Raw genomic sequence first — 21,871 nt, 5'->3', positions numbered from 1 at the left:
ACGTCCATCGCTAACTTATAAAGTTAAAAAATTATTTAAAAAATATCAATATATAATAACCAAACGCCTCTTTTTTTTTTTTTTTTTTTTCATGAGAATAAAAGGTGCGCATATTTCAGTTTTATTTTAAAAGCACGAAATCATCCACTCGTAAATATCAGAGAGTACATTCTTTACGAACAGATTATTTTTAGTCGAAAAAGAATAGTAGCCATCTATTCATATGATAGCGACAAGTGAAATAGGTGAAAGAAACAGCAAGGGAAGTTACGGCACAGCTCACAATCTGACGGGAAATAATGGGCGAATATTGTTGCACAACAACCAGGGGCGGGACCTTCCTACTCTCAGCCAATCTAGCATAACACTACAATAACAAGCAAAGGAGCGGTAGCTAGGAAATGAAAGCGAAACCACCTCGCCCCCTTCTTACAAGTGAAGTAAAAATATGTTTTAGAAAAAGAAAAAACGAATGAGTAAAGAGGAAGACTCTTCACGCTCATGAAAGCCCTTGAAACCTGTAAATTTTCTCTCGTTCAATGGATTTCGTATCTCTCTTCGTTCCTTTTTTCTTTCTAAAACTCTTTATTAAATTAAAGTACCCAAATTCTTTGATCATGAGACGTTTCCTCCAAGCAACCCTCCACCACCACCGTCACTATCATCACCATTTGTAATCATTCATTTCATTCTCTTTTTCTCTCTTTTTAAATTCTTCATGCTTGGTTTTTTTTTTTTTAATAAACAGACAATTTTCCAGTTGCGAAGAAAAATTCGTAGCCAATGCCGGGTCTAGTTTCCGCTAAAACTCCACCCAATGCGACGCCGTTGCGGATTCTCCTATCCGGAACTGAAAATGCTGGCGGCTCCAAGCGAACCCTATCGCCATCACCTTCGGTTTCACGTCCCAAGCCAACAAAAAGAACCCCAGATAAAACCCACATTGATGAATCCTCTCTCGACAATCCGGATCTGGGTCCGTTTCTCCTCAAGCTCGCCCGAGACACTATCGCTTCCGGCGATAACCTGAATAAGGCCTTGGATTACGCCATCCGGGCGTCGAAATCATTCGAGAGGTGTTCGGGTCCGTGTTTGGAGCTGGCTATGAGCTTGCACGTTCTGGCCGCGATTTATAGCAGTTTGGAGAGGTTTGAGGAAGCGGTTTCGGTTTTGGAGCGGTCCATCGAGGTGCCGGATATCGGAAGCGGGCCCGATCATGCGCTGGCTAAGTTTTCTGGGTGTATGCAGTTAGGAGATACGTACTCAACGATGGGTCTATTGGACCGGTCCATTGAGTGCTATGAGTCTGGGTTGAGGATCCAGATTGAAGCTCTAGGGGACTCGGATCCTAGAGTTGCTGAGACTTGCAGGTAATTGACCGTCCGTTATTTATTAATTTACCGTTTAGTTGGTGAGTTGGGTGCATGTTTGTCTTTGGAGGGTGGAAGTGCTACAAACACAATGCGCCTTGTTTGAAACGTCGTTGAGGCTTGTGGGCCCAACGTGTAGCGTTAAATGATGGAACGGTAGGTATGGGCCGTTGCTTCGGGATGCCCTTGAAGATTTACTGTCAATACACACTGTCACTACAGCAAGCATACTGGCTTCTGCTTTCTTAAATTTTTCGTAATAAATTGCTTTTATTTGATTATTGCTTGAAACTTGAGGAATTTTTGAGAAACAACTACAAGCCTATTACTGGTGATCTGAAAGGCTATTACTGTAATAGAGAAATAAGGATTGGCTTTAATGACAATAATAATTGACTAAGTTGTTATAGACATGTTTGCACTTTGCAGGAATGACTTTGTTTCTTGTGACCAGGTTCCAGTTGATAGTTAGAGCCGTACCACATTGTATTGCTAAAGGATATTCCATAAATAACTGGTTTCTTGTCTGCTTCTGTTGTTAACAAACAGGTTGAATTTACAATGTTGTCTCTTGCACACTGCTTACTGACTAATGCTAATCCGCTGTGTGAAAAACAATTACCCTTAACAGAGAAATTAAACAACCATGGCGGAAAAGAAAGGACTAAAAAATTGAACGTTGTTGCAGTTTGTGTATCTTGTTGTTTACCTGTAGGTTTAGATACGTTCTCTGTCATTACTAAATATGGTGTTAAAATTAAGTAGCATAACTGCATTCTCAACTGACTGAAAATAACAGGTATTTAGCTGAGGCCCATGTTCAAGCGATGCAATTTGGTGAGGCAGAAAATCTCTGTAAGAAGACCCTTGAAATCCACAGAGAGCACAGTGCGCCAGCATCCCTTGAAGAAGCAGCTGACCGCAGGCTTATGGCTCTTGTGTGTGAGGCAAAGGGAGACTATGAATCTGCCCTTGAGCACCTTGTCCTTGCTAGCATGACAATGATTGCTAATTGTCAAGAGAATGAGGTGGCTGCCATTGATGTTAGCATTGGCAACATTTATTTGTCCCTTTGCAGATTTGACGAGGCAATCTTTGCCTACCAGAAGGCACTTACAGTATTTAAATCCACAAAAGGTGAAAGTCACCCTTCTGTGGCATCAGTCTTTATTCGTCTTGCTAATCTTTACTACAAGACAGGCAAGCTAAGGGAATCCAAATCCTATTGTGAGAATGCCTTGAGGATATATGCAAAGCCTGTCTCCGGAACTATACCAGAGGAGATTGCCAGTGGATTGACTGAAGTATCAGCCATCTATGAAGCTTTGGATGAGTCTGAAGAGGCTCTGAAGCTCCTTCAGAAAGCGATGAAGTTACTGGAGGACACCCCTGGCAACAGAAGCACCATTGCCGGAATTGAAGCACAGATGGGTGTGATTTTCTACATGGTTGGGAGGTATGGGGAAGCTCGAAGCTCTTTCGAGAGTGCTGTGGAAAAGCTCCGTGCTAGTGGGGAGAGTAAGTCAGCTTTCTTTGGAATTGTATTGAACCAGATGGGACTAGCAAGTGTACAACTGTACAGAATAGACGAGGCCGTGGAATTATTTGAAGAGGCAAGAAAGATATTGGAACAGGAATGTGGCTCATGTCACTTAGAGACTCTTGGAGTTGATAGCAACCTTGCAGCCACCTATGATGCCATGGGAAGGTGAACATTCTTCCACATTCATTCTTTGTTCTTTTTTAAGTCATTTACCATGTAATCCCTGTATTTTGTTTTAACTGCTCTGGTTACTTGTTAGGTATCTGTATCTATTATCAAACTGTGCATGCATTGAAAATCTTCATGAGTGGGCAGATTGTCTAAGAAATCATTTATAGTTAATAACAATAACCTTCTCATATTAGATAACAGCATATCTACATTTACCCACAAGGTGGCAAGGGTAACTTTCTGTCTAGTCAAAATCTCTTTTCGATGCACGTTAGTTATCTATGAAAGTATGATGATGAGGCTGACCTCCTATTTATGATATTACTGGTTTATGGTTCTTAAGGACAATGTTATTAAAACACTTAAAACAATTTACAATATGCTTATTTGAAGGACATAGCAAAAAAGGGTCCTTGAACTACATATTGAACTTTTTACATATAGTTGAACTGCATCTACCCCACCTCTGTTTTGGTTTTCTCGAATCTGTGACCACTGAAGTTCTCTGCGCCTGCTATATTGAACAAGTATTTTTGTTACGCAGGGTGGAAGATGCAATTGAAATATTGGAGTACATCCTTAAGATGAGAGAAGAAAAGCTTGGAACAGCAAATCCTGATGTTGATAATGAAAAGAAAAGACTAGCTGAGCTCCTGAAAGAAGCTGGAAGGACACGGAACAGAAAAGGAAAATCACTTGAAAATCTTCTTGACGCCAACTCCTATAGAACCAAGGAGAGTGCAAAGAGATGGTCCACGTTTGGTTTTAGATCTTGACTGAAGCAAGACACTTGCTCTCTATGCTTCTTTTATATTTAACATAGAAAATCAGCTAAATATCAATGGTCTCATCTTCGTACTGGAGCCTCTATGCTCCTTGATACATATGTTTCAAGTTTTTCTTTTCTGCTTAACTTAATTTGATTGTTGATTTGGATTGGACTGGAATTGGATAAATGAGTTTCCACCAATGAAAATGCTTAGATGTTTTTGAAATTTTCTATTGAATCTTTCATATCAGTTGTTACCATAGAATGAGATTTTATTTATTGACAATTATCAAATTTCTGTTGTCATGACAATGAATCAAGTCATCAAATTTAAAATTCTAAACTAGTTGTTTAGAGTCAAAATAGCATTATCTATATATAGTAATACGATAAAAACTACTGGTTTTAGAGTATTAAATAAAAGATGTGACTCCGTGCACGAAATATATACATGCCGTCTTATCCCACCTCCACCTTTGCGAAACGAGGAAAATTCAGAGGCCAGACAAATATGGGGGAGGGTGGTAACTCTCCATGCGATCTGAATGGATTTGTCTCTCAATTCGTGGGCTTAAAAATCAAAGAATGATGATGATACTTGTGCAAGCAGCCTATGAAAATGGTTAAGTATTTTCCATGCGAGACCGCTACGTAACCTAAAAGCCAATGGGCAGTAAAAGAATATTTTATTACTCGTAGGCCTCTGACTTCTGCGTAGCTTGGAAGGAAAACATTGTATAGGGCGATTCAACTCTTCTACTTTCTCATATTTGCCACCTAAGATGCTAAACTGCTCGACAACTAGTCAAATTAACCAGCTGGGCAGGTGCACCAAAGTATTAGTTATCCATACTTGGACCGATGCAGATGATGCCAAAGCTGAAAAACAGATCGGAAGTTGTTGAATTTCTAAAACCAAGCAATTTCGGTGCTTGCAGTCTACTTGTACCTCAAAGCACCGATAATCAGAACAGGGTAAAGATTTGAATCTAATGAAGCTATATAGAAATCAAATTTGGGTACCATTTTCTGCACTACAAAATGACAATACTTTTTATAAAATGCGAATAAACACCATGGTTTGGGTTGATCAAGTGCCTTTTTAGTCCAAATATCGAAGTACTTTTTCTTGGAATAACAGTAAGCAAGTAACTATAGTCAAAATTTATGGGTGGGTTTCAAGGGTTAATGAAAGGGAAGAGACTACCAGTCCAACTGATGAATAAAAAAAAAGAACACCAGAAGCTCAACATTGTTTAACATAGTCAAGGTGTGTCATATGAAGTCTAGCTTGCAACAATACTAAGTATTTCTCAAATGCTGTCCATGGAAAATAAAATAATTAGTTGGAAATATGGAAGGCTCACTAGTCATAAGTCGTAACGACATATTCTGTCAGACAGTGACTAACAGTGAAAAACTATAGTTTGTTTCGTGAAAAACCCAACTATGCCAATGTTGTTAGTTTCACAATTTTCAACAATACCATATTGTAATTCTGTCTTCAAGTGGCCGCCTCCCCAACTTCCCAGCACTAACATTTGGAATTTTAGGCCCTAGAACAAGCAAGCGGTGCGTATAGCCCTTCTTGACTTCCTACAGCTTCTTTTCTTCTTCTTATATAGACTTTGGTTCAGAACATTTAGTCCTCAAAAATGAGTTTAGAAGCTCAAGCAAGGGCCAGGACCCATCAACCCTGTGCTGCTTGTAGGATGCTACGCAGGAGATGCGACAGTAGTTGCATTCTTGCCCCATATTTCCCATGTAATGAGATTGAGAAGTTTGCCGGGGTGCACAAGGTTTTTGGTGCTAGCAATGTAATCAAAATGATTCAGGTTGGTAGTAATTAACAAGTTGCATGTACATCTGTAATATTATGATAATCCTGCAGGCTGCATCCTCTTTGTTTTAATATTGGTTTATTCTTATTTGGTTATTTTGAATTGCTCTGAGACATTGATATTTTTCTATGACAAGAGATCTCTTGTCATGTTTATTTGTAAACCTAATAAGGCATGGTTATGACATTTTGATACCAGATGGTGGAGGAAACAAACAGGGAGGATGCTGCCAAAGCGCTAGTCTATGAAGCAACAGCAAGGATCAGAGACCCTGTTTATGGCAGCACCGGAGCTATTTTCCAACTGCAAAAGATGGTGCAAGAACTTAAGATGCAGCTTGAATCGACAAAAGCTCGAGTGTTGGAGTTGCAGCAGCAAAAAAATCAATTGTTGGGCATTCTTCTGAATGTTAATCATCTTGATCTTCTCTCTCCCATTGATCATGGCGGCAGTTTCTCATTGGATTATGACGATTCTATGGCCTACGATCCGTCCAAATTCCCTGTAGAAAGTGATTGGATCTTTTAATGGGAAGTTCCATTAACATGTTGGTAGATCTAATTAGAACAAGGAAAATCTGGGGCAAGGTATCCTCAGACTAAAGCATAAGTTCATAAACTGCAGAATTTCAAGGAAATATATATATATATATATAGTAAATTTAAAAATACTTTTTACAGTCTACTTGTATCATTGATTTCATAAGATTTGTTGCACTGAAAAAGAAGAACTTCCGCTTCCCTAGGATGATTTAATGAACCCCACACAGGCAAACTTTTCCCAAACTTACTTTTTGTTGTTGGAAATGTATCTTGATGTTGATGTTCGTTGAAAGTTGAAACTGAGAGATCCTGAAGTTATCAACTTGACTGCTAATGCTTAACCAAACTTACAATTGGATGGCTGTTGGTCACTTTCTAAAATTGGAAGACATAAGAAAAAAAAAAAAAAAGCTAAAAAGGAAGCCTTGTTCAATTTTTATTCAAGGTCCCTCCTAATTCAATATAAAAAATTGCAATTCTTTCATAATTAAAAATAAAAGTTTTGCGAACAACAACATAATTTATTAATAAAATATTAAATTTTTAGTTCTAACGAGAATGATTTAATTTTAACAATTTCAAGTAAAAAAATAAAAAATTTCTTTAGAACATATTTTCTAAATAATTTTTATATTTTTTCTTACTCAAAAAGTTAAGTTTAGATTCTCTTATTATCCTTAATATTAAAAAATTATTTAATTGTAAATTTAATACTACTAATTATCATCTAACATATAAATCCAGGCTATTATTAGAAAAAGTTACAGTTCTAAAGGCGGTAATTTTACTGTCCGAAAGTTTCACCATCTCAGATTTCATCACGTCCAAGTTTCAACTTTCAAAAAGAAAAAAAGAAAGATGGACACTGTATAAAAAACTCTTTTTTCTCGTCCCTGTTCTCCTCTTAACTCTGCATCGTGGCAAACCATTTGTCAGGGCCAACTTCTACTTCTCAAAACGCAACCTCCCATTCAGAGGTGGAGCCCACGGATCACCTCCCGCTTTCCCTCCTCACATCTGAACTCATCCTGCCTGCCCCGAACCGATCCCAATCCTCCATCGACCGGTTATCGGACTTTGCCGGTTACTCATGGGTAGCCTACTGATCCTCCTCTCTCCTTTTGATCTCTCACTTTCCTTCCTCTCTCTCCTCCGAATAAACTCTTATGGGCCCCATATTTTACCAAGTTATATGATTACTTTATTCACTGTCTGCAGCGATGGTTGATAATATAAGATAAGAGGGTATTATAAATATAATTAAATTAAATAATATTATTATATTTTATGATTGATATATATATAAAAATTAAAATAAAATTATTTATTTTCAATATTTATATAATTAAAATTACTAATATAATTTTTAAAAATATAATAAAAAATATAAATTTAATTTTATAAATTAAAAATAATTTTTTTATTTTGAAAAAATTGTATAATTATATATTAAAAAGATAAAAATTCTTTTGGTAATCTATTTCAATTACATATAAATTAAACAAAATATAAAATAATTTTTATATTATTTTTATACATCAAATATGATTTTGTGTTCGGTCGTTTCTGGTTTTTGCTAGGCGCTGAGTTCATATTCAGAACTTCCTATTTTGTTACCCTAAGATTACCACTTCCCCGTAGGTTGTTGAAAAATTCTTTGCAAAAAGTAGGAAAAAAAAACCGTTGGTGGTGAATGCTGAATGTGTAAGAAGAAAACCAGATAGAATTTGAGATTGTGGGTTCACATTTCATTGATTCCATCTAGATTTCTCCGTGCCAAAGTGCGGTACTGGTTACGGGGACAGATTTTGGTGTGATTTTCCGGTGTATATACATAAGAGAAAAACAGAGTTGTCCTTCTCAGTGGTTCTTGTTCTTGTAAATGTACACATGTAACCATTTGAAAGTGGTGATATTTACACATAATAATAATAATAATGTATATCTTTCTTGACCGTATTGTCAGAAGGGTTCGTCGAAGGGCATTGGGGTGTGGGGAGCCAAAACCATTTGACCAAAGGGGATGAACTAATTAGGTAATTAACATAGTATATGTTTGTTTTGTTTTAAACCGGATCCCTTGGACATGTGCTTAAAGCAGATTAGAATAGCGACTTTTGATCTTATTAAGCAGATATTTTAGTAGTTTATGAAAGTAGTTGGATGAGAAAACACAAATCTTGTTCTCTTGCAGAAGTAAAAGTGGCACGTGCTTAACTCCTCCTATTTATTAGCGGTTTAGGCCGGCATTGAATATGTCTGAGCACATGCTTTTTAATTGCCTCAAGCTAAAGTTTTAAGTCAGACCCAATTTAGCTAGGTTGAATTTAAAACTCATATTCAAGCATTCATTAAAGAACTAAGCTTTACGACACCATTAAGTTCGGTTTAGATGTAATCGTCTAGTCACTTCCGCACTCAAGCCTTAACCCTCCTCATTTGCTTGTTTGTTTGTTTTTTTCTTAATTAAACATTACTAGGACATCTTCACTGCGTCAACTGAAAATTGTAAATAAACACAAAAAGAGAGAGAGGGAGAGATTATGTGGGCGGAGCACCCCGAAGAGAAAGAAAACAACATGGCCAGGTGTCGAAACTAATGCCTCCTGTCGCTTCCCTTGTTCTCCATGCAATTGCAAATCCTCCGTAAAACTTGTCTCTCGGTCAAAATGAAACAACTGTCTCTTCGGGACTCTAATTTTGAAAATTTTCTCGACCAACTATTCTACTAGAGTTTCTGTTACTATTACTATATTCAACCTGGAATTCCATTCCTTCTAGTCCATATATTATTAGTAATAAAATAAATAGTGTAATTACTACAATTAATCAAACTGCCTACCTCGCTAGCTACTAGATGTACTCAACACGTGCAAAATACGTGTCAAATTATCAACCAAAAAGCAAGAAAACCAATGGCCACCCCCAGGAATTTTTATGGCTTCCCCTTCCCCTTGTTTTCTTCAACAAACCTTTACGTTTGAACCCCATCTTTTGCCTCTGTGCTTTGTACACTGTAATTAAAGAAACAAATTATCAATTTGCAGCTGATTTTTTTTCTTCTGTGCTTGTACACTGTAACTCCAAGAAACTTTTGTTCCAATTGGCAGCTGATTTTTTTTAATACAGGTTTTTACTATATGCGTATTATACAATGTCTCTTTTTTCTCCCTAATGTTGGAAATTTTCATATGATATAAAATATTAAAAAATTCAATAATCAATTCTTTAAATCTCATTTATATATTTAATTAAGTTACCTAAATCTATATAGTTCATTAAAGTTATTTGGTTTTAGTGGTAAATGACGTGAATTGTTACATACTGTAAAAGTTCACCCACAACTTCCGTTCTGAGATACGAATCTATCCCATTTTCATTTTTGTTGATAAAAAGGAAATTCTATCTACCCTCCACATGCTGTCAAAAGCAGGGACCTTTTCCATAAAAATGCTAAATTTTGTTTGGCATTTCTTTGTTTTTGCGGTAGTGGTATGAGGAAGAGCCGAAAGGTTGGACCCTCGGATTTTCCTACGTGGCCCTATCTTTGAATCTTTGAATATCACCCTTATCTTATAATATTTTGATAGGGACCCACTACCAACCCTTGATCTCTTAATCACTCGCCACGTGTACTTCGTCAACAGCCCAAAAATGGCTTCATTAAGTCATTAATTAGATTATAAAAATCTCTTCCCCAATAATCATGGGCTGGACAACTCCATGAAAGTAACAAATCAATGTCTGGATTGAAACGCTGTCGTACCAGTTCACCCTCCTTGTTTTAATGGAAAAAGCCTGTAAAAATTTGTGTAAAGAAACGTAACAGGTATGAAAATTTGACTACTGAAAACCCAAAAAAGCCTCAGACAAGAACAAAAAAAACACACGGTTTTCAACATGAGTCTCCTGCTCTTAGATTCCTCTCATCCATTGAAATTAAACGGTTTCTTTTACTTTGGTTCTCCTTAATTTATACTAGATCCAGGCAATTACCCCTTATCCACCTCTTTTCAATCCTACTGCTTTTTGGGTCTGTGTTCTTTCTCTTTAATCTATTCTTCTTTCTGCTGATTGATTATGGCTTAGTTTTTCTGTTTTTTTTTTTTCTTATTGGGTGTGTTTAGTTTGTTGAATTATGTTATGTTATTCAACCTTGTTGCGTGCACCCTCTAATCTTCTATTCTTAAGACTTTTGTGGTTCTCGTTCTTGAATAATGGGTTTTTCTTCTTCTTCTTCTTTTTTAATATCTGTTTTATTTTCATTGATCAACTATGGATTATGGGTTATGGTAGTTCCCGGCGGTTGTTTTGAATGGTAGTTGTTTTTTGCTTTATGCTTCGTTAGTAGTGATAATAATAGAATTATCTGTTTTTTTCTATAGTTTTTTATTCTAACTTTCAATTTATAACTTCCTCAAGACAATCTGGTTACAATTTTTCCACATTGAGCTTATCGGTGTGGGATTCTTTTAGTGAATATGATGTGTAGTTAGATTAGATTTTGGAATTTACATTGTATTTTTTTGCAATCATTTTGATCTGCTTTGCTTTGTTTACTTGTTTCGGTAATCTCATGAAGATGGTATCTGGGAGATGTATCTGAACTTTTACTTGAAATGAATGACAGTGGGTTGAATCAACTTTTGAAGCTCAATCAAGCCTTATTTAGGATGTTGCCTCTAATAAACCCTTTATGACAAATTTTTGTTGACCTGCTTTTGTAGATAATTGGTTCTTGTGTTTACAAGTGGCTGTAGTGTCTTAATTAGTATAGTGAGTCTGCCACTTCCCGTTTTACTTTTCTATTTCTGCCATGAGAAGCATGGTGTACACTGAAGTCCCAAAGCACACTTGAAATGAGTGCTCTTTTACTTGGTTGAAGACTATGAAATTTAGATTTGCTAATTTGTTCAGCCTGTGAAGTATGTATGATGGTTGAACTTTTGTGTAGTTCTTACATGGACAATGACATGGGATATCCGTTATTTTTGTTTAGTAATCACTGGTAGAACTTTAAGTTTTCCAATATGGTTAGTGTTTGTTTTGACTAGTACTGGTATGTATTTGTATTGGTGTTTTATTTATATATTTGTCAACTTATAAAGTAATTTGTCTTAATCATGTGCAGTTGGCTTGTAATTTTGTGTCTGATTTAGTGAAGCTGAAGGTTAGGAGTTTCTCTTACTTGTCTAGCATAATAATCTCATTTCGAAGAAGTAGTAGTTATTTTTAACAGCTAAATGTGTCAAAGTGGAGGAGAGTAATGGCAGCAGCTGAAGCAAGGGTTGTCTGGCAAAGAACAGCTAATCGTTGCTTTGTCCAAGAAGATGCCAAAAGAGCTCCCAAGTTGGCTTGCTGCCAATCATCATCTTCCTCTAAACAGGCTGATTCCAACCCCACTGATGTGGCAGATGCATGTGATCACCCTGCAGTAGGTTTCATGCCTCACAACATGAATCCTTCCTATTCCAATCTACCTCCTGATATGAGGTGGTGGCTTCAGCTGCAGCCTAGCTATGGACCCCAAAAGGATTTGACACAGGAGCAGTTAAATGCCTTGGAGGATGAAGTGGAAATCTTGAAAGCTGAAATCAACTCTCCCTCCAGAGTAAGTGGAGTTCACCAGCAGGATGCACAAGATTCTTCTGGTGTTTACAGAAAAAGGAACAATGGATATTCTCTTGATTCAACAGAGACAATGAAAAACTGTGAATGTTTGGAGATAGAATCTGTTGAATGCCATGTTTCCAAAAAAATCAATGACATCTGTTATGATCCTGAGTCTCCCTGGGATGGGGGTGGGAAGGCTGAGCCATGGTGGCGAACAACAGATAAAAACGAGCTGGCTTCCTTAGTTGCACAAAAGTCGCTGGACTTTATTGAGAATTGTGATCTTCCCCCACCTCAGAAGATGCATGTAAGGAGGTACTCACATGCAAGTACTGGCTCTTTTGACAGTGATGAAATATCTTCTTTGGCTCGGAAGTCCCAAACAAGCCCTGTCCCCAGTCCTACTGTTAAGGCAGAGGTCTCTCCCGATTCTGTAAGAAAACATGGAAGACGGATGTTGTCAGTTGGAGAAGGGAACATGCGTTGTGCTTCCGACACATCATTCAGGTATTTATTTTACAATGGTTTTAGGTGGTGACGTTATTGAATCCATTGATTAATTCTCTGAAATTCTGAATGATAGGTTAAAAAAGTTTCCAAATAGGAACAATTTGTCAAAATGGCTTCTTAGATGAGCATTGGTTTGCATCTTTAGCTAACCAAGAATTAATGATAAAACTATTAACTTATCTCTGTTTGTTCAACTTTATTTGACTGCATTCTTATAGTTCAACCCAAAAGGATATCCTCGAGCAAGTTACAGAGTCTGATCCTACCAAGTCTCAGCTACTAGAAGCACTTCGTCACTCACAAACACGTGCAAGGGAAGCTGAGAAGGCAGCAAAGCAAGCCTATGCAGAGAAGGAGCATGTCATCAAGCTTTTCTTCAAACAAGCTTCACAACTCTTTGCCTATAAACAGTGGTTCCAAATGCTGCAGCTAGAAGCCCTTTATGTCCAGATCAAGAATAACGAGCAACCAGTCTCCACTGTCTTTCCTGTAGTCCTTCCATGGACACCCTACAACAGTCGGAAATTGCGGAAGAGCTGGCAAAAGACCAGAAAAGGTAGACTAGGGAAGCGGGGCCAGACTAGACCGGAAATAACCACGTATGCTGTTGCTTTCGCATTGGGACTGAGTCTTGTTGGTGCTGGTTTGCTGTTGGGATGGACCGTGGGGTGGATGTTACCTTTCTAGCTAATCGGAGACTTTCAACTAATCCCCTTGCTGCCGTATAATTTGTTTTGCGACGAAATAATAATCGGATTAGATTTATTGCTCATGTGTGTAAAGTTTTTCTTACACTCGATTTTAAATTTATTAGGCCCTGTATATTGTATGTATGTTGTTTTTTTCTTTTCTGTAGCCGTTGTATTGTTTGTAGGTCTGTATTTTATTCTGTACTTTGGGTGCATTAATGATGTGGTGGGCTGTTGTATATAAATTGGGTAAAAACGTCCTGGGACAAAGTATCTCATTGTATTTCTCTTTGATAAATCCAACAATGTACTGCGAAATGTGTTCAGAGTCTATAAATTGAACAGTTTCTGGATTCTAAATCCATCCCTTGGGAAATTTTTAAGGTTGTTTATCTCATGTATGGTTTTCAGTTGGAGTAAAGGGGTTTCAAATCTTGCTTTTTATCTATACATGCACGAATCATTGAGCCAAAATCTTAGAACAAATGACCGGCGTGCAATCTCTTTGAGCCAAAATCTTGAAACAAATGCTTCCTGTGTTACCTCACGAATGTTTAGTCAAAAAATATGTAAATTTCAAATAGAAAAGGATAAGCTCATGATATAGATAAAAGATTTAAACAAAGATAAAAGTGTTGGGAATATTTCCTAGGACCAACCGACCTAATATAAAATGCATGTCATATAAAGCATTATTAGTAACTGAAGTATTTTTTATTTACAAATTTGTATCCATATTTTATATTACTTGTTTGATAAAATTCATGAAACAGATGTGTTAGCTCGTCTTGTACTATGAGGATATATAGTGTACGAAGGATTGTACTGAGTATTTGAATATCAATGAAAAATTATTCTTTTTTGACCGAAAATAATATGGTTTGGAAGGAATTATAAGAAAATGTATATGTTTGACCTTAAAATTTGTATTATTATTAATGGACATTGTCATTATTTTTTCTTTCTTTTAGAAATTCAAACGATTTGGCACAATCTTAAGATTTAGATGAATGTTTACATATTTTTTAATCCTATTTGGTTAGGGCTTGATTGAACAAATGTACTAATATTTGCTTCATCACCCCTGTAAGATTAGGTAAAGCACGCAAGTAGAATATGTTCAACAGCCCGCCCTATAATATTTTTGCCAAAATTCTGCAGCCTTCCTTCCACTTGTTTTACCTTTTTTACTCTCTTCAAACAAAGAAAAAAATCCAGCCCAACAAACTTGGGGGTTGAACGTAATTTCTGAAGCTATAAGGGTTCTTTCTGGAAAAATGAAGAGAGAGATAAGAATTTCCAATTCTTTCGGATACCCGACCCGAACCAAAACTTCCCAATGATGCTTTCATTTGATTTCTTAAAGGGTTTGGATCATCCGAATGATCCACTTTATTTTTAGGGCATCCATCAAAGAACACAGAACTGCTCTTCGAAAAGGAGTGAAAGCAGGGAAAATCCGATTAGAGAGATGGCGGTGATGGAGAAGCTGAAGATGTTCGTAGTGCAAGAGCCAGTTGTCGCTGCGTCTTGCCTCATCGCTGGTTTTGGTTAGTTTTCTTTCTTTCTTTTTTCAATCTAATCAATCAGCCGCTTCATTATCAACTACATTTCACACAATTCTTTACGTCCTTTTTATAGGTTTCTTTTCTTTGATTACTAATCCCTAGTTTCATGCTGTTTGGTTTTTTGATGATTTGAAATTAGGGAAAACATAGGTTTTTTAAGTCAATTCTGAATCATCTAGGCTTTAAATCCAAGGCTTTTTTTTTTCTTGAATTAACTGAAAATTTTTATAAGGGATTCTTTCAATTTTGGTTTTATTTTGATGGTGAGGATGGTAGTTACTGTCTGGTTATAATCCTCGGTGTAGCTGAAGAGGAATCAAATCGTAATGCTTTATAATCCAGGATATACTTTGGATAATATACTAGTATTTCTTTTGTTGAAATTTATGTCCTTTTGATTATGTCATAGCAAACATTGTCAAAATTTATCATAAATTAGCATCCAATATATGATCTGTACATATATGTCATGACACAAAGGATTCTAAATCTGAAATGATGCTTAAAGTGGGTAAATTCTATGTGGGAAACCACTGTGATTGAAGTAATAATGTGTTTCATAATCAAAAGAATGGTGGTAAGCAAAATGCAGTTCTTGGGAGAACAAGCACACACAAACGTCACAATTAGTTCGTGAATTCAAACGAGAGTGTTTTCAAAGTTGCCAGTTTGAGTATATCCTGAAGAGAAATCAATATTGGGTTTCAAAATTCCTTTTCCTTTATTCTGTAAAGTTTAGGTTTGACTTTCCATTTGTTTCTGCATTTGTGTGGAGATTGAGACTTTTCCTTTTCCCGTTTTTGTAAAGCAGATATTTATCTTATTTGTTTTGATCTTACACTGTTCTAAAAAATGCAGGTCTCTTCCTACCAGCTGTTGTAAGGCCCATTCTAGATTCCTTAGAATCATCAAAGCAAGTCCCTCAGCCTGCTTTAAAAGATGTAAGTTTAGTACTTAGCAATATGAATCCTTGTTATTGTCTTTAGGATTTTTTTTTATTTATTTTTGTTTGAGGATTTAGCATACAAACTATAAATTGGGTTAGACATGTCATAAGAGAGAAGTTTTGAGATTGTTTTCTCAGTGTCAGAGAAGAGTATTGTTAAATCAAGATCCTAGTTACTGGTTTTTTTTTTCTTTTGACATGGGAATTTGTAATCCATCCCTATAGTTTAAAGACTATAGTTGGAAATGGTGGATGTTACAGCATTTAATGATAATGGTTTTTGCCAGGCTTCTATCATCGACACTTTCTACAACTGAGAACACTACATTCTAGCTGCGCTAAAAAGAGTTATTTTCTGTAGATCTTCTTAATTTTACCTTGTTCTAGTTGGATGAAAAATTTGCTATTAATGCTGTTACGCTTTGTGACTGTACTGTTGGTGGAAAGTAGATACCTTTTCTCATCTAGGTATAAAGATTGATTGGTATCATAGAAGGGAGAAAAGAGATTATAATACTAGACCATTACATAAGTTCTTGCAGATTTTGGTTGTTCTTTGCATATAAGATAAGATCAGGCTTATTAGAAGCTTTTATTATCTGAATGTACTTCTTTTCCTTGATGCATCTCTTTGGAAAATGATATTGCTTTCAATTAGCCTTTTTGGAGTTGTCATGCCTATGAACCAGACCCGCTACATTAGATCATTCTTATGTACTCCAAAATTCTTTTGAGTTTGGGTATCTAAACATCAGCAAATGCTAAGTGGAGCTATGAACACTTGCAAAGAAAATTTCTAGCCTTATTCATGCTTCTAGATTTCTAGTTTTCTGTTCTAATTTTTAACAGATTGATGTGCGCCATTGGTGCAGGTGGTTGCAGGTGTGACTGGTAAAAAGCAGGGTTGATATGATTTGTGGATTGAAAAGAGGCAAAATTTCAAATGTAGCTAGTTATGAGCAACAAAATAAACCTGACTTTTAAATTGAGGAACTCTTTAAGAGCGACATGTGCCTCATGTTTAGTATGAGAGAATTTGAATGTTATTTTGTTTTAATATTTAGCAGTTGAGGATTTCTCAAAGCATGGATAACTAAGATATATCAGAGTGGATATATGAGATCTTCTGCTTAATTTGCTTCCGTATATTGAACTTTATTCTTTGGTTGATTTGCACCTTTATCCCTTTTTTTGGTTTTTCTAATCTTATAGTCAGTAAGAATGTGAAGATGATGTTGAAGACATGGTTGACGATTGGTATGAACCCTAGATTTTTTTTTTTTTCCAAATTTGTAGGATATTTGAAGGCCTAACTATGACATGGGCGATGGCAACCTCATACTTTGTTGTCAATGCCTTCCTGATATCTGGTTATAGGCTACAATCAATAAAGTGCTAGTATTAAATGTGTTGTTAGTCTCGCAAATGTAGGTGCACGTTTTTATTAACTCTTCGTCCTTTCAAGTGATTTTCAAATAAGTTAAATCTTATTCAGACCAATAAATGGAGTTAAAAAAGACATGGAGGAGTCATCTTGGATAAGGGAGCAGGACATGAATTCCATAAGAATGATACTACTTCAATGGAAAGACCCACCCCACCTAAATGAACTTCGGGTTGGCTTCTTATTGAGTTCCAGGTGGTTAAGAGCAGCTTGAAAACCTGTTCTCTGTATTGGTGCACCGAAAACGCTATGGGTAGTATAAGATGGTTCAAAGCAGTAGACTAGTAGTTGAGTGAGTCAAACTACAAATCCTCCGGTTTCTGAAGTAGTAGGGGAACTTCAACTCCTGGGAGGAGCCACGTCCTGTCCTATAACACCCCCGGCCGCCGGATTCCCCAACCGTAAACATAATTGTGCCTAAAATGCTGCTTGAGTGGGTTTTCTGTCGCAACATAAAGACAAAGAAGCCGAAAGAACAGTAGGCAATGATGATAGTAGTAATTCGTAAATGGTAAAGATTGGTATGATACAGTAGAGTAGAGTGTTACATTATCCAGTCGCAATCGAAAAAGCTAAACCATAAATTTCACATCCTTAAAAACGTTCTCACGTCCCACCGACCGTGGTATGATGGCCTGTTGATACATTTATTGCAGCTATATATCCAGGCCAACAAAGTCTGAAAACTTTCACATTGATTTACATGCAAAAGATTAAGAATGCAGCCATAGCCATATAGACCCATCCAAAAATACTTGGCTGAATACAGCCCGACAACTAGAGAAGAAACAAAGTAGTGATAGCCATCGTCTTGCTATATATATATATATTACATTTGATTAGTCATTTTCGTTCACAGGAAAGTATCAACCGGCTAAAAATGGATTGGAACAATGCGGCCTGCGGGCAATTAATCAACTGTTCGTATCGTAGAGTGCCTGAAAAAGTTAGCCCATAAATCCATCCTTCTTTTCCCTTTTACTCCATGGAACCACTTGCTTTAAGCCTTCATAGATACTTGCCTGTCGTGTCCGAACAACAAATCAAACAACTTTCTTGGAAGTTATAGTGCAAGAATTAAAACAAAAAGCTTTATGAACGAGGATAGGGATTGATATTAAGAAATGAGTTAGATGGAGAGTTTCGTAAGTATAAATTGCCCACAAAGATAACTGAAGTGGCACATTATTGTGAAGTCAATAGTAATGCTTAATAAATGCTTGATTGTGCTTTCCAGAAATGAGAAATAAACAGGTTGAAACTCAAAAGTAGGGCAAAATCAGGTCGGCGCCTACCACTTTAGAAAATTTTCTTTGGGGGACACTTAATTCTAGCCAGGTCCCTCCTACGGCAACCAAACTTTGCCCAACATACCAGTACATGTTATATCAAGTAATTTCCGCCAACCATGGTATGAATCAGTTTGAATACTTGAACGATCATTTACCCTTTTTTTGTTTCTGGTTAGACAAGTTTGCCAAATTTTAGTCAATAGAATATGATTTAATTTAACATTCCAATGTGCCACAGGAACCCAACTTATTTCCCTGTATTGTTAATTTCTGTATAAAATTAAAGTGACTTAGTAAGAAAAGAATTTGGACTATAGTAAGGAAATGGTGTGTAATTCAGTATTCCTGATGAAAACTATAAAAGTACCATAGCAGCACACCCCTTGAAGACTGCAAATGTGTAAAGAAATTGAGAAAAACTTACCCAGAAGTGGGACTTGGAATGTGAGAGACTGGGAAAGCTGCCGTTCCTTCTAATTCTTGTGATCCTAACACTGGTACTACTGCTTTCGTCTCCTTCTCTGCAGCATTCACTATCTCTATCCCCAGAAGATGGAAAGACATGACTATTCCCACCAACTTCTCTTCTAGCCTTGAAGGCCCTTCTCCTCCAAGAACCAAGAAACCCTTTTTCTCTGTACCTTCTCTTACTAAGAACCATAGTACCAAACTGCACCATCTCAGGACTACAACTGCCAGCACGAAATGATCCATAACACTCACTTCCCATTCTGAAAGAAGAAGAATGAAATCTAGCCCTGCCCATGTAAGGACCTTCCAAGACTGTGGTGGGTGAGGGCAGCTTGGTGATCTTGGCATCCTGTAGTAACCTCGGAGGCAGTTCCAGGCACTTTTGAGCAAAGTCATTTGGGTTAGAAAAAGTGGTGAGTGTTGTACACGGTTTGGGTTTTCCTGGTTCCTCTTCCCAGCGAAATGGGACCGAGGCGGAGGCGTGTAATGGCGGGGTTAACATCCCTGATCTTTCTGGTGACTGCATGTGTGCATGTGAAGCTGAAAACAGCAGTAGCTTTGGTTTGTAGCTCGACTCTTTCTCTGCCTCGGATCCCATGATTTCTTTCTCTAGCTATCTTTTCTCTACCTCTATTGTCTAATCTAATTCAACGTCTATTATAAGGAGTGCGGAGAGTTTTGTTGCAACGTATAAAAAGGGGAGACAAAGAGGAGAGGAAGGAAGGTCCTCGTGAGAAAAAGCCAGCCTTTTAAGTCAATAACTCGTCGCTATCTTCACCTTCTAGCAAAGGTTACTCAATGGTCGTTCTTATAATTTTTGTTGTGAGCTCTCTACTTGACCATGATGTTGTCATTCTAGCCATAACTTAAAAGACTTAAAATACAAGCTCTAAAAATTAGAATGGATTCCAACTAAATGGAGTACTGTCATCGTTGAATGGGATTGAATTGTGTGTGTGATTGATATTCATCAAAAGAAAAAATTGTACTACTCCTAAATTTGATAGGTTGGTATTAGGACTAATTTATTATAGATTAACCTAATCAAGCACTAAAGTATCAAGATACCTTGATTGCATATCCCATTAAAAGATCTTGAGTAAGGTACCTAACCCTCCCATTTTAAATTGAAATAAAAGGTGAAGAAGAAACACAAGGTTAAATAGTGAAAGCACTTAAAGCAAGAATCTACTTTGCGGTGATCTCAGCTTTATTCAGCTGTTCCTGGTTTGCTTTTCATTCAAATAAAGAGAGGTGGCAACCTGAAGAAACTTGGGAAATAGATTTTGATCAGTGTGCATGCAACTATTGTGGTCAGGAGCCCATGTGATTGTAGCTGGAAGTTCATTGGATGCCAATTTGACATGGTCCAGAGGCAGAATCACCATCCTCCCCCTTTTTCAGAACTGGGCTTGTTTTGGACTTTTCTTGATCAACAAATGCCCTTTCGGACAAATCATTCCCCTTTGCCACCAATTTCCAGCATTTCCCCTTATTCACTTTTCAATGGCAGTTCTGCCACATGTGCATTTAAATCATGATGAATCTTGGTTTATCATCATCAAAATATGAAAAATGCGTCTCCAAATTTTGTTCTAAAAGGAGCCATCTCTTCGTAAATGAATTTGATTACATATGAACACAATATTCATTTAACTGTATAAATCATAGAGGATAACAATAAACGAGAGTGAAGGAGAAGGAATGTAAAATTCATAATTTCTATTCAATAATGGACAACGTACAATCAATAAATGTACGTATGACCTTTGAAAGTTAAGAAAACATGTATCGTACGCATATTATTTGGACAAATAAAGGATCAAACACTTGGGCAACTTGTGCTCCCGCGAGTTCCAAAACTACAAATAGTAACCAATGCTGATGCAGCTATGTTCAATAACTGTGGAAGTTGTCTATTGATAGTAGAAAACTACAAATAGTTGGGCTTACTTTACAGGTGAGGCTGCAAAAATACCGAAGGAGTTGTCTAGCAGCCACTGCTGATAATGCAAAAGTCAAAAAGGGGGAAAGCAGAAGGATTAATCAATAAGGGTGGTTGAAGGAGAAGGAAAAAAAGTAACTCATCTCTCCTTTGACTAGAGGCTTTCTTTGAAAACCATGAAATTATATCCATCTGTCACCTAGTCTTTCCTGGCTCCCTCTTTCAAGCCGTGTTCATTACAGAATCCTCTTTTGGACGTTTTGATCATCTAGAAAGGGACAGAGAGAGCAAAGTCAAATTTAGTGAGGCTGCAAATTCTGAAGAAGCTTATCAAGAACCATGGGCTTTTTCTCAACAATCAAATACCTTCATTATCTAATACCAAAAAATCTTGGTATGTTAATGACTATTAAAACAACTATTTGAACGATGGTCATACTTCAAATCTAGATATAAAGGCAAATTGAAGTCCAAATTTCATTCTTCCAAGTTAATCATACACTCTTGGTTTCTCATCTAATATATAGCTGCCCTTTAGGCCTTGGGCAAATCTAGTCATCCCTGCAACAAAAGGTAAAATTGGTCACAGAAGGAGGGTTATTTTTTGGTTGGACACAAGGAAAACAGGTCGACAGACAAAGAAAGTAGGAAAAGGGCAAAAAGAAAGCAATTTGGATGAATTTTTAGTAATTGAGAAATGGATATATTATAGTTTCCATCGTGTTAGTAAAGAATGGGTGGGTCACCACGCATTCTTTTGTAATAATCCTGGTTCCAACTTGATGAATTGCAAAGGGCTTTTGTCTTATACAACTATCTCCATTACTAAACTTGCTAAAGCAATAATCATCAACTCGAATCTCGATATTATTCAATTAGCAAATTGGAAGAAGAATGATTAAAGCGTCGAAAAATGCCACTGCCCCTAAAGCAACAATACAACAATAACTCTTTTTTGTTTCCGTCTTTATTATCAAGCACATATATCTTTCTGTTTTTCCTCAATTCCTTCTTCATCTTGAAGCTTTTAAAGAATGCAACGACAGATCTCTAAGCAATTGCAGCCTCCAGTGCTACACATAAAGATGATTAATTATTTATCAAAATAATTCATTGAAAGTGACTTTGAAAGTATTGCCCAAAACCATATGTTTATC

The 21,871-nt window shown here is 36.8% G+C and overlaps 5 protein-coding genes across 8 annotated transcripts; 4 read left to right on the top strand and 1 right to left on the bottom strand.

The window, feature by feature from the left end:
• The first annotated feature begins 279 nt into the window (after nt 1-279).
• Nucleotides 280-4,084, top strand: LOC111305972 (protein KINESIN LIGHT CHAIN-RELATED 1-like). 2 transcript variants are annotated; one of them, XM_089750556.1, is made up of 4 exons: nt 280-520; nt 749-1,370; nt 2,170-3,078; nt 3,629-4,084. In XM_089750556.1, the coding sequence occupies exons 2-4, from the start codon at nt 784-786 to the stop codon at nt 3,858-3,860; spliced, it is 1,728 nt and encodes a 575-aa protein (XP_089606682.1). In that variant the 5' UTR covers nt 280-520; nt 749-783; the 3' UTR covers nt 3,861-4,084. The 2 variants fall into 2 exon arrangements, with proteins under 2 accessions (XP_089606682.1, XP_089606681.1); XM_089750555.1 differs by having other exon boundaries at nt 280-673; nt 761-1,370.
• A 1,154-nt stretch (nt 4,085-5,238) lies between these two features.
• Nucleotides 5,239-6,364, top strand: LOC111305971 (LOB domain-containing protein 1-like). Its single transcript, XM_022903857.2, has 2 exons — nt 5,239-5,688; nt 5,893-6,364. Exons 1-2 carry the CDS (start codon nt 5,509-5,511, stop codon nt 6,220-6,222), a joined length of 510 nt encoding a protein of 169 aa, XP_022759592.1. The 5' UTR covers nt 5,239-5,508; the 3' UTR covers nt 6,223-6,364.
• A 3,594-nt stretch (nt 6,365-9,958) lies between these two features.
• Nucleotides 9,959-13,408, top strand: LOC111304851 (uncharacterized). Of its 3 annotated transcripts, none has more exons than XM_022901834.2 (3): nt 9,959-10,065; nt 11,368-12,356; nt 12,578-13,408. In XM_022901834.2, the coding sequence occupies exons 2-3, from the start codon at nt 11,503-11,505 to the stop codon at nt 13,044-13,046; spliced, it is 1,323 nt and encodes a 440-aa protein (XP_022757569.1). In that variant the 5' UTR covers nt 9,959-10,065; nt 11,368-11,502; the 3' UTR covers nt 13,047-13,408. The 3 variants fall into 3 exon arrangements, with proteins under 3 accessions (XP_022757569.1, XP_089606535.1, XP_022757568.1); XM_089750409.1 differs by having other exon boundaries at nt 10,049-10,224; XM_022901833.2 differs by having other exon boundaries at nt 10,049-10,269.
• A 682-nt stretch (nt 13,409-14,090) lies between these two features.
• LOC111304850 (uncharacterized) lies at nt 14,091-16,708 on the top strand. Its single transcript, XM_022901832.2, has 3 exons — nt 14,091-14,598; nt 15,475-15,557; nt 16,435-16,708. The coding sequence occupies exons 1-3, from the start codon at nt 14,520-14,522 to the stop codon at nt 16,468-16,470; spliced, it is 198 nt and encodes a 65-aa protein (XP_022757567.1). The 5' UTR covers nt 14,091-14,519; the 3' UTR covers nt 16,471-16,708.
• Nucleotides 16,709-17,495: 787 nt separating this feature from the next.
• LOC111304849 (uncharacterized protein At4g00950-like) lies at nt 17,496-20,361 on the bottom strand. The gene is made up of 2 exons (XM_022901831.2): nt 18,723-20,361; nt 17,496-18,028 (listed from the first exon to the last, which is right to left on the bottom strand). The coding sequence occupies exons 1-2, from the start codon at nt 19,365-19,367 to the stop codon at nt 17,954-17,956; spliced, it is 720 nt and encodes a 239-aa protein (XP_022757566.1). The 5' UTR covers nt 19,368-20,361; the 3' UTR covers nt 17,496-17,953.
• Between the last annotated feature and the right edge of the window lie 1,510 nt (nt 20,362-21,871).

The sequence above is a fragment of the Durio zibethinus genome, chromosome 21 (genome assembly GCF_047325235.1).
Source record: "Durio zibethinus cultivar Kanyao isolate XHJ-2024 chromosome 21, ASM4732523v1, whole genome shotgun sequence".
In the NCBI taxonomy this organism is placed as follows: Eukaryota; Viridiplantae; Streptophyta; class Magnoliopsida; order Malvales; family Malvaceae; genus Durio; species Durio zibethinus.
Note: the sequence above shows the minus strand (reverse complement) of the source record. Positions and strands in the feature narration are given on the sequence as shown.

Bases quoted from the DNA above. Each gene is read 5' to 3' on its own strand.
- LOC111305972 (XM_089750556.1), top strand. From the start codon at position 784: ATGCCGGGTCTAGTTTCCGCTAAAACTCCACCCAATGCGACGCCGTTG. The intron at 1,371-2,169 runs GTAATTGACCGT...TGAAAATAACAG, and splicing joins AGAGTTGCTGAGACTTGCAG to GTATTTAGCTGAGGCCCATG. The intron at 3,079-3,628 runs GTGAACATTCTT...TTTGTTACGCAG, and splicing joins ACCTATGATGCCATGGGAAG to GGTGGAAGATGCAATTGAAA.
- LOC111305971 (XM_022903857.2), top strand. From the start codon at position 5,509: ATGAGTTTAGAAGCTCAAGCAAGGGCCAGGACCCATCAACCCTGTGCT. The intron at 5,689-5,892 runs GTTGGTAGTAAT...TTTTGATACCAG, and splicing joins ATGTAATCAAAATGATTCAG to ATGGTGGAGGAAACAAACAG.
- LOC111304851 (XM_022901834.2), top strand. From the start codon at position 11,503: ATGGCAGCAGCTGAAGCAAGGGTTGTCTGGCAAAGAACAGCTAATCGT. The intron at 12,357-12,577 runs GTATTTATTTTA...GCATTCTTATAG, and splicing joins GCTTCCGACACATCATTCAG to TTCAACCCAAAAGGATATCC.
- LOC111304850 (XM_022901832.2), top strand. From the start codon at position 14,520: ATGGCGGTGATGGAGAAGCTGAAGATGTTCGTAGTGCAAGAGCCAGTT. The intron at 14,599-15,474 runs GTTAGTTTTCTT...TAAAAAATGCAG, and splicing joins TTGCCTCATCGCTGGTTTTG to GTCTCTTCCTACCAGCTGTT. The intron at 15,558-16,434 runs GTAAGTTTAGTA...CCATTGGTGCAG, and splicing joins CTCAGCCTGCTTTAAAAGAT to GTGGTTGCAGGTGTGACTGG.
- LOC111304849 (XM_022901831.2), bottom strand. From the start codon at position 19,367: ATGGGATCCGAGGCAGAGAAAGAGTCGAGCTACAAACCAAAGCTACTG. The intron at 18,029-18,722 runs GTAAGTTTTTCT...CGGACACGACAG, and splicing joins ATTCCAAGTCCCACTTCTGG to GCAAGTATCTATGAAGGCTT.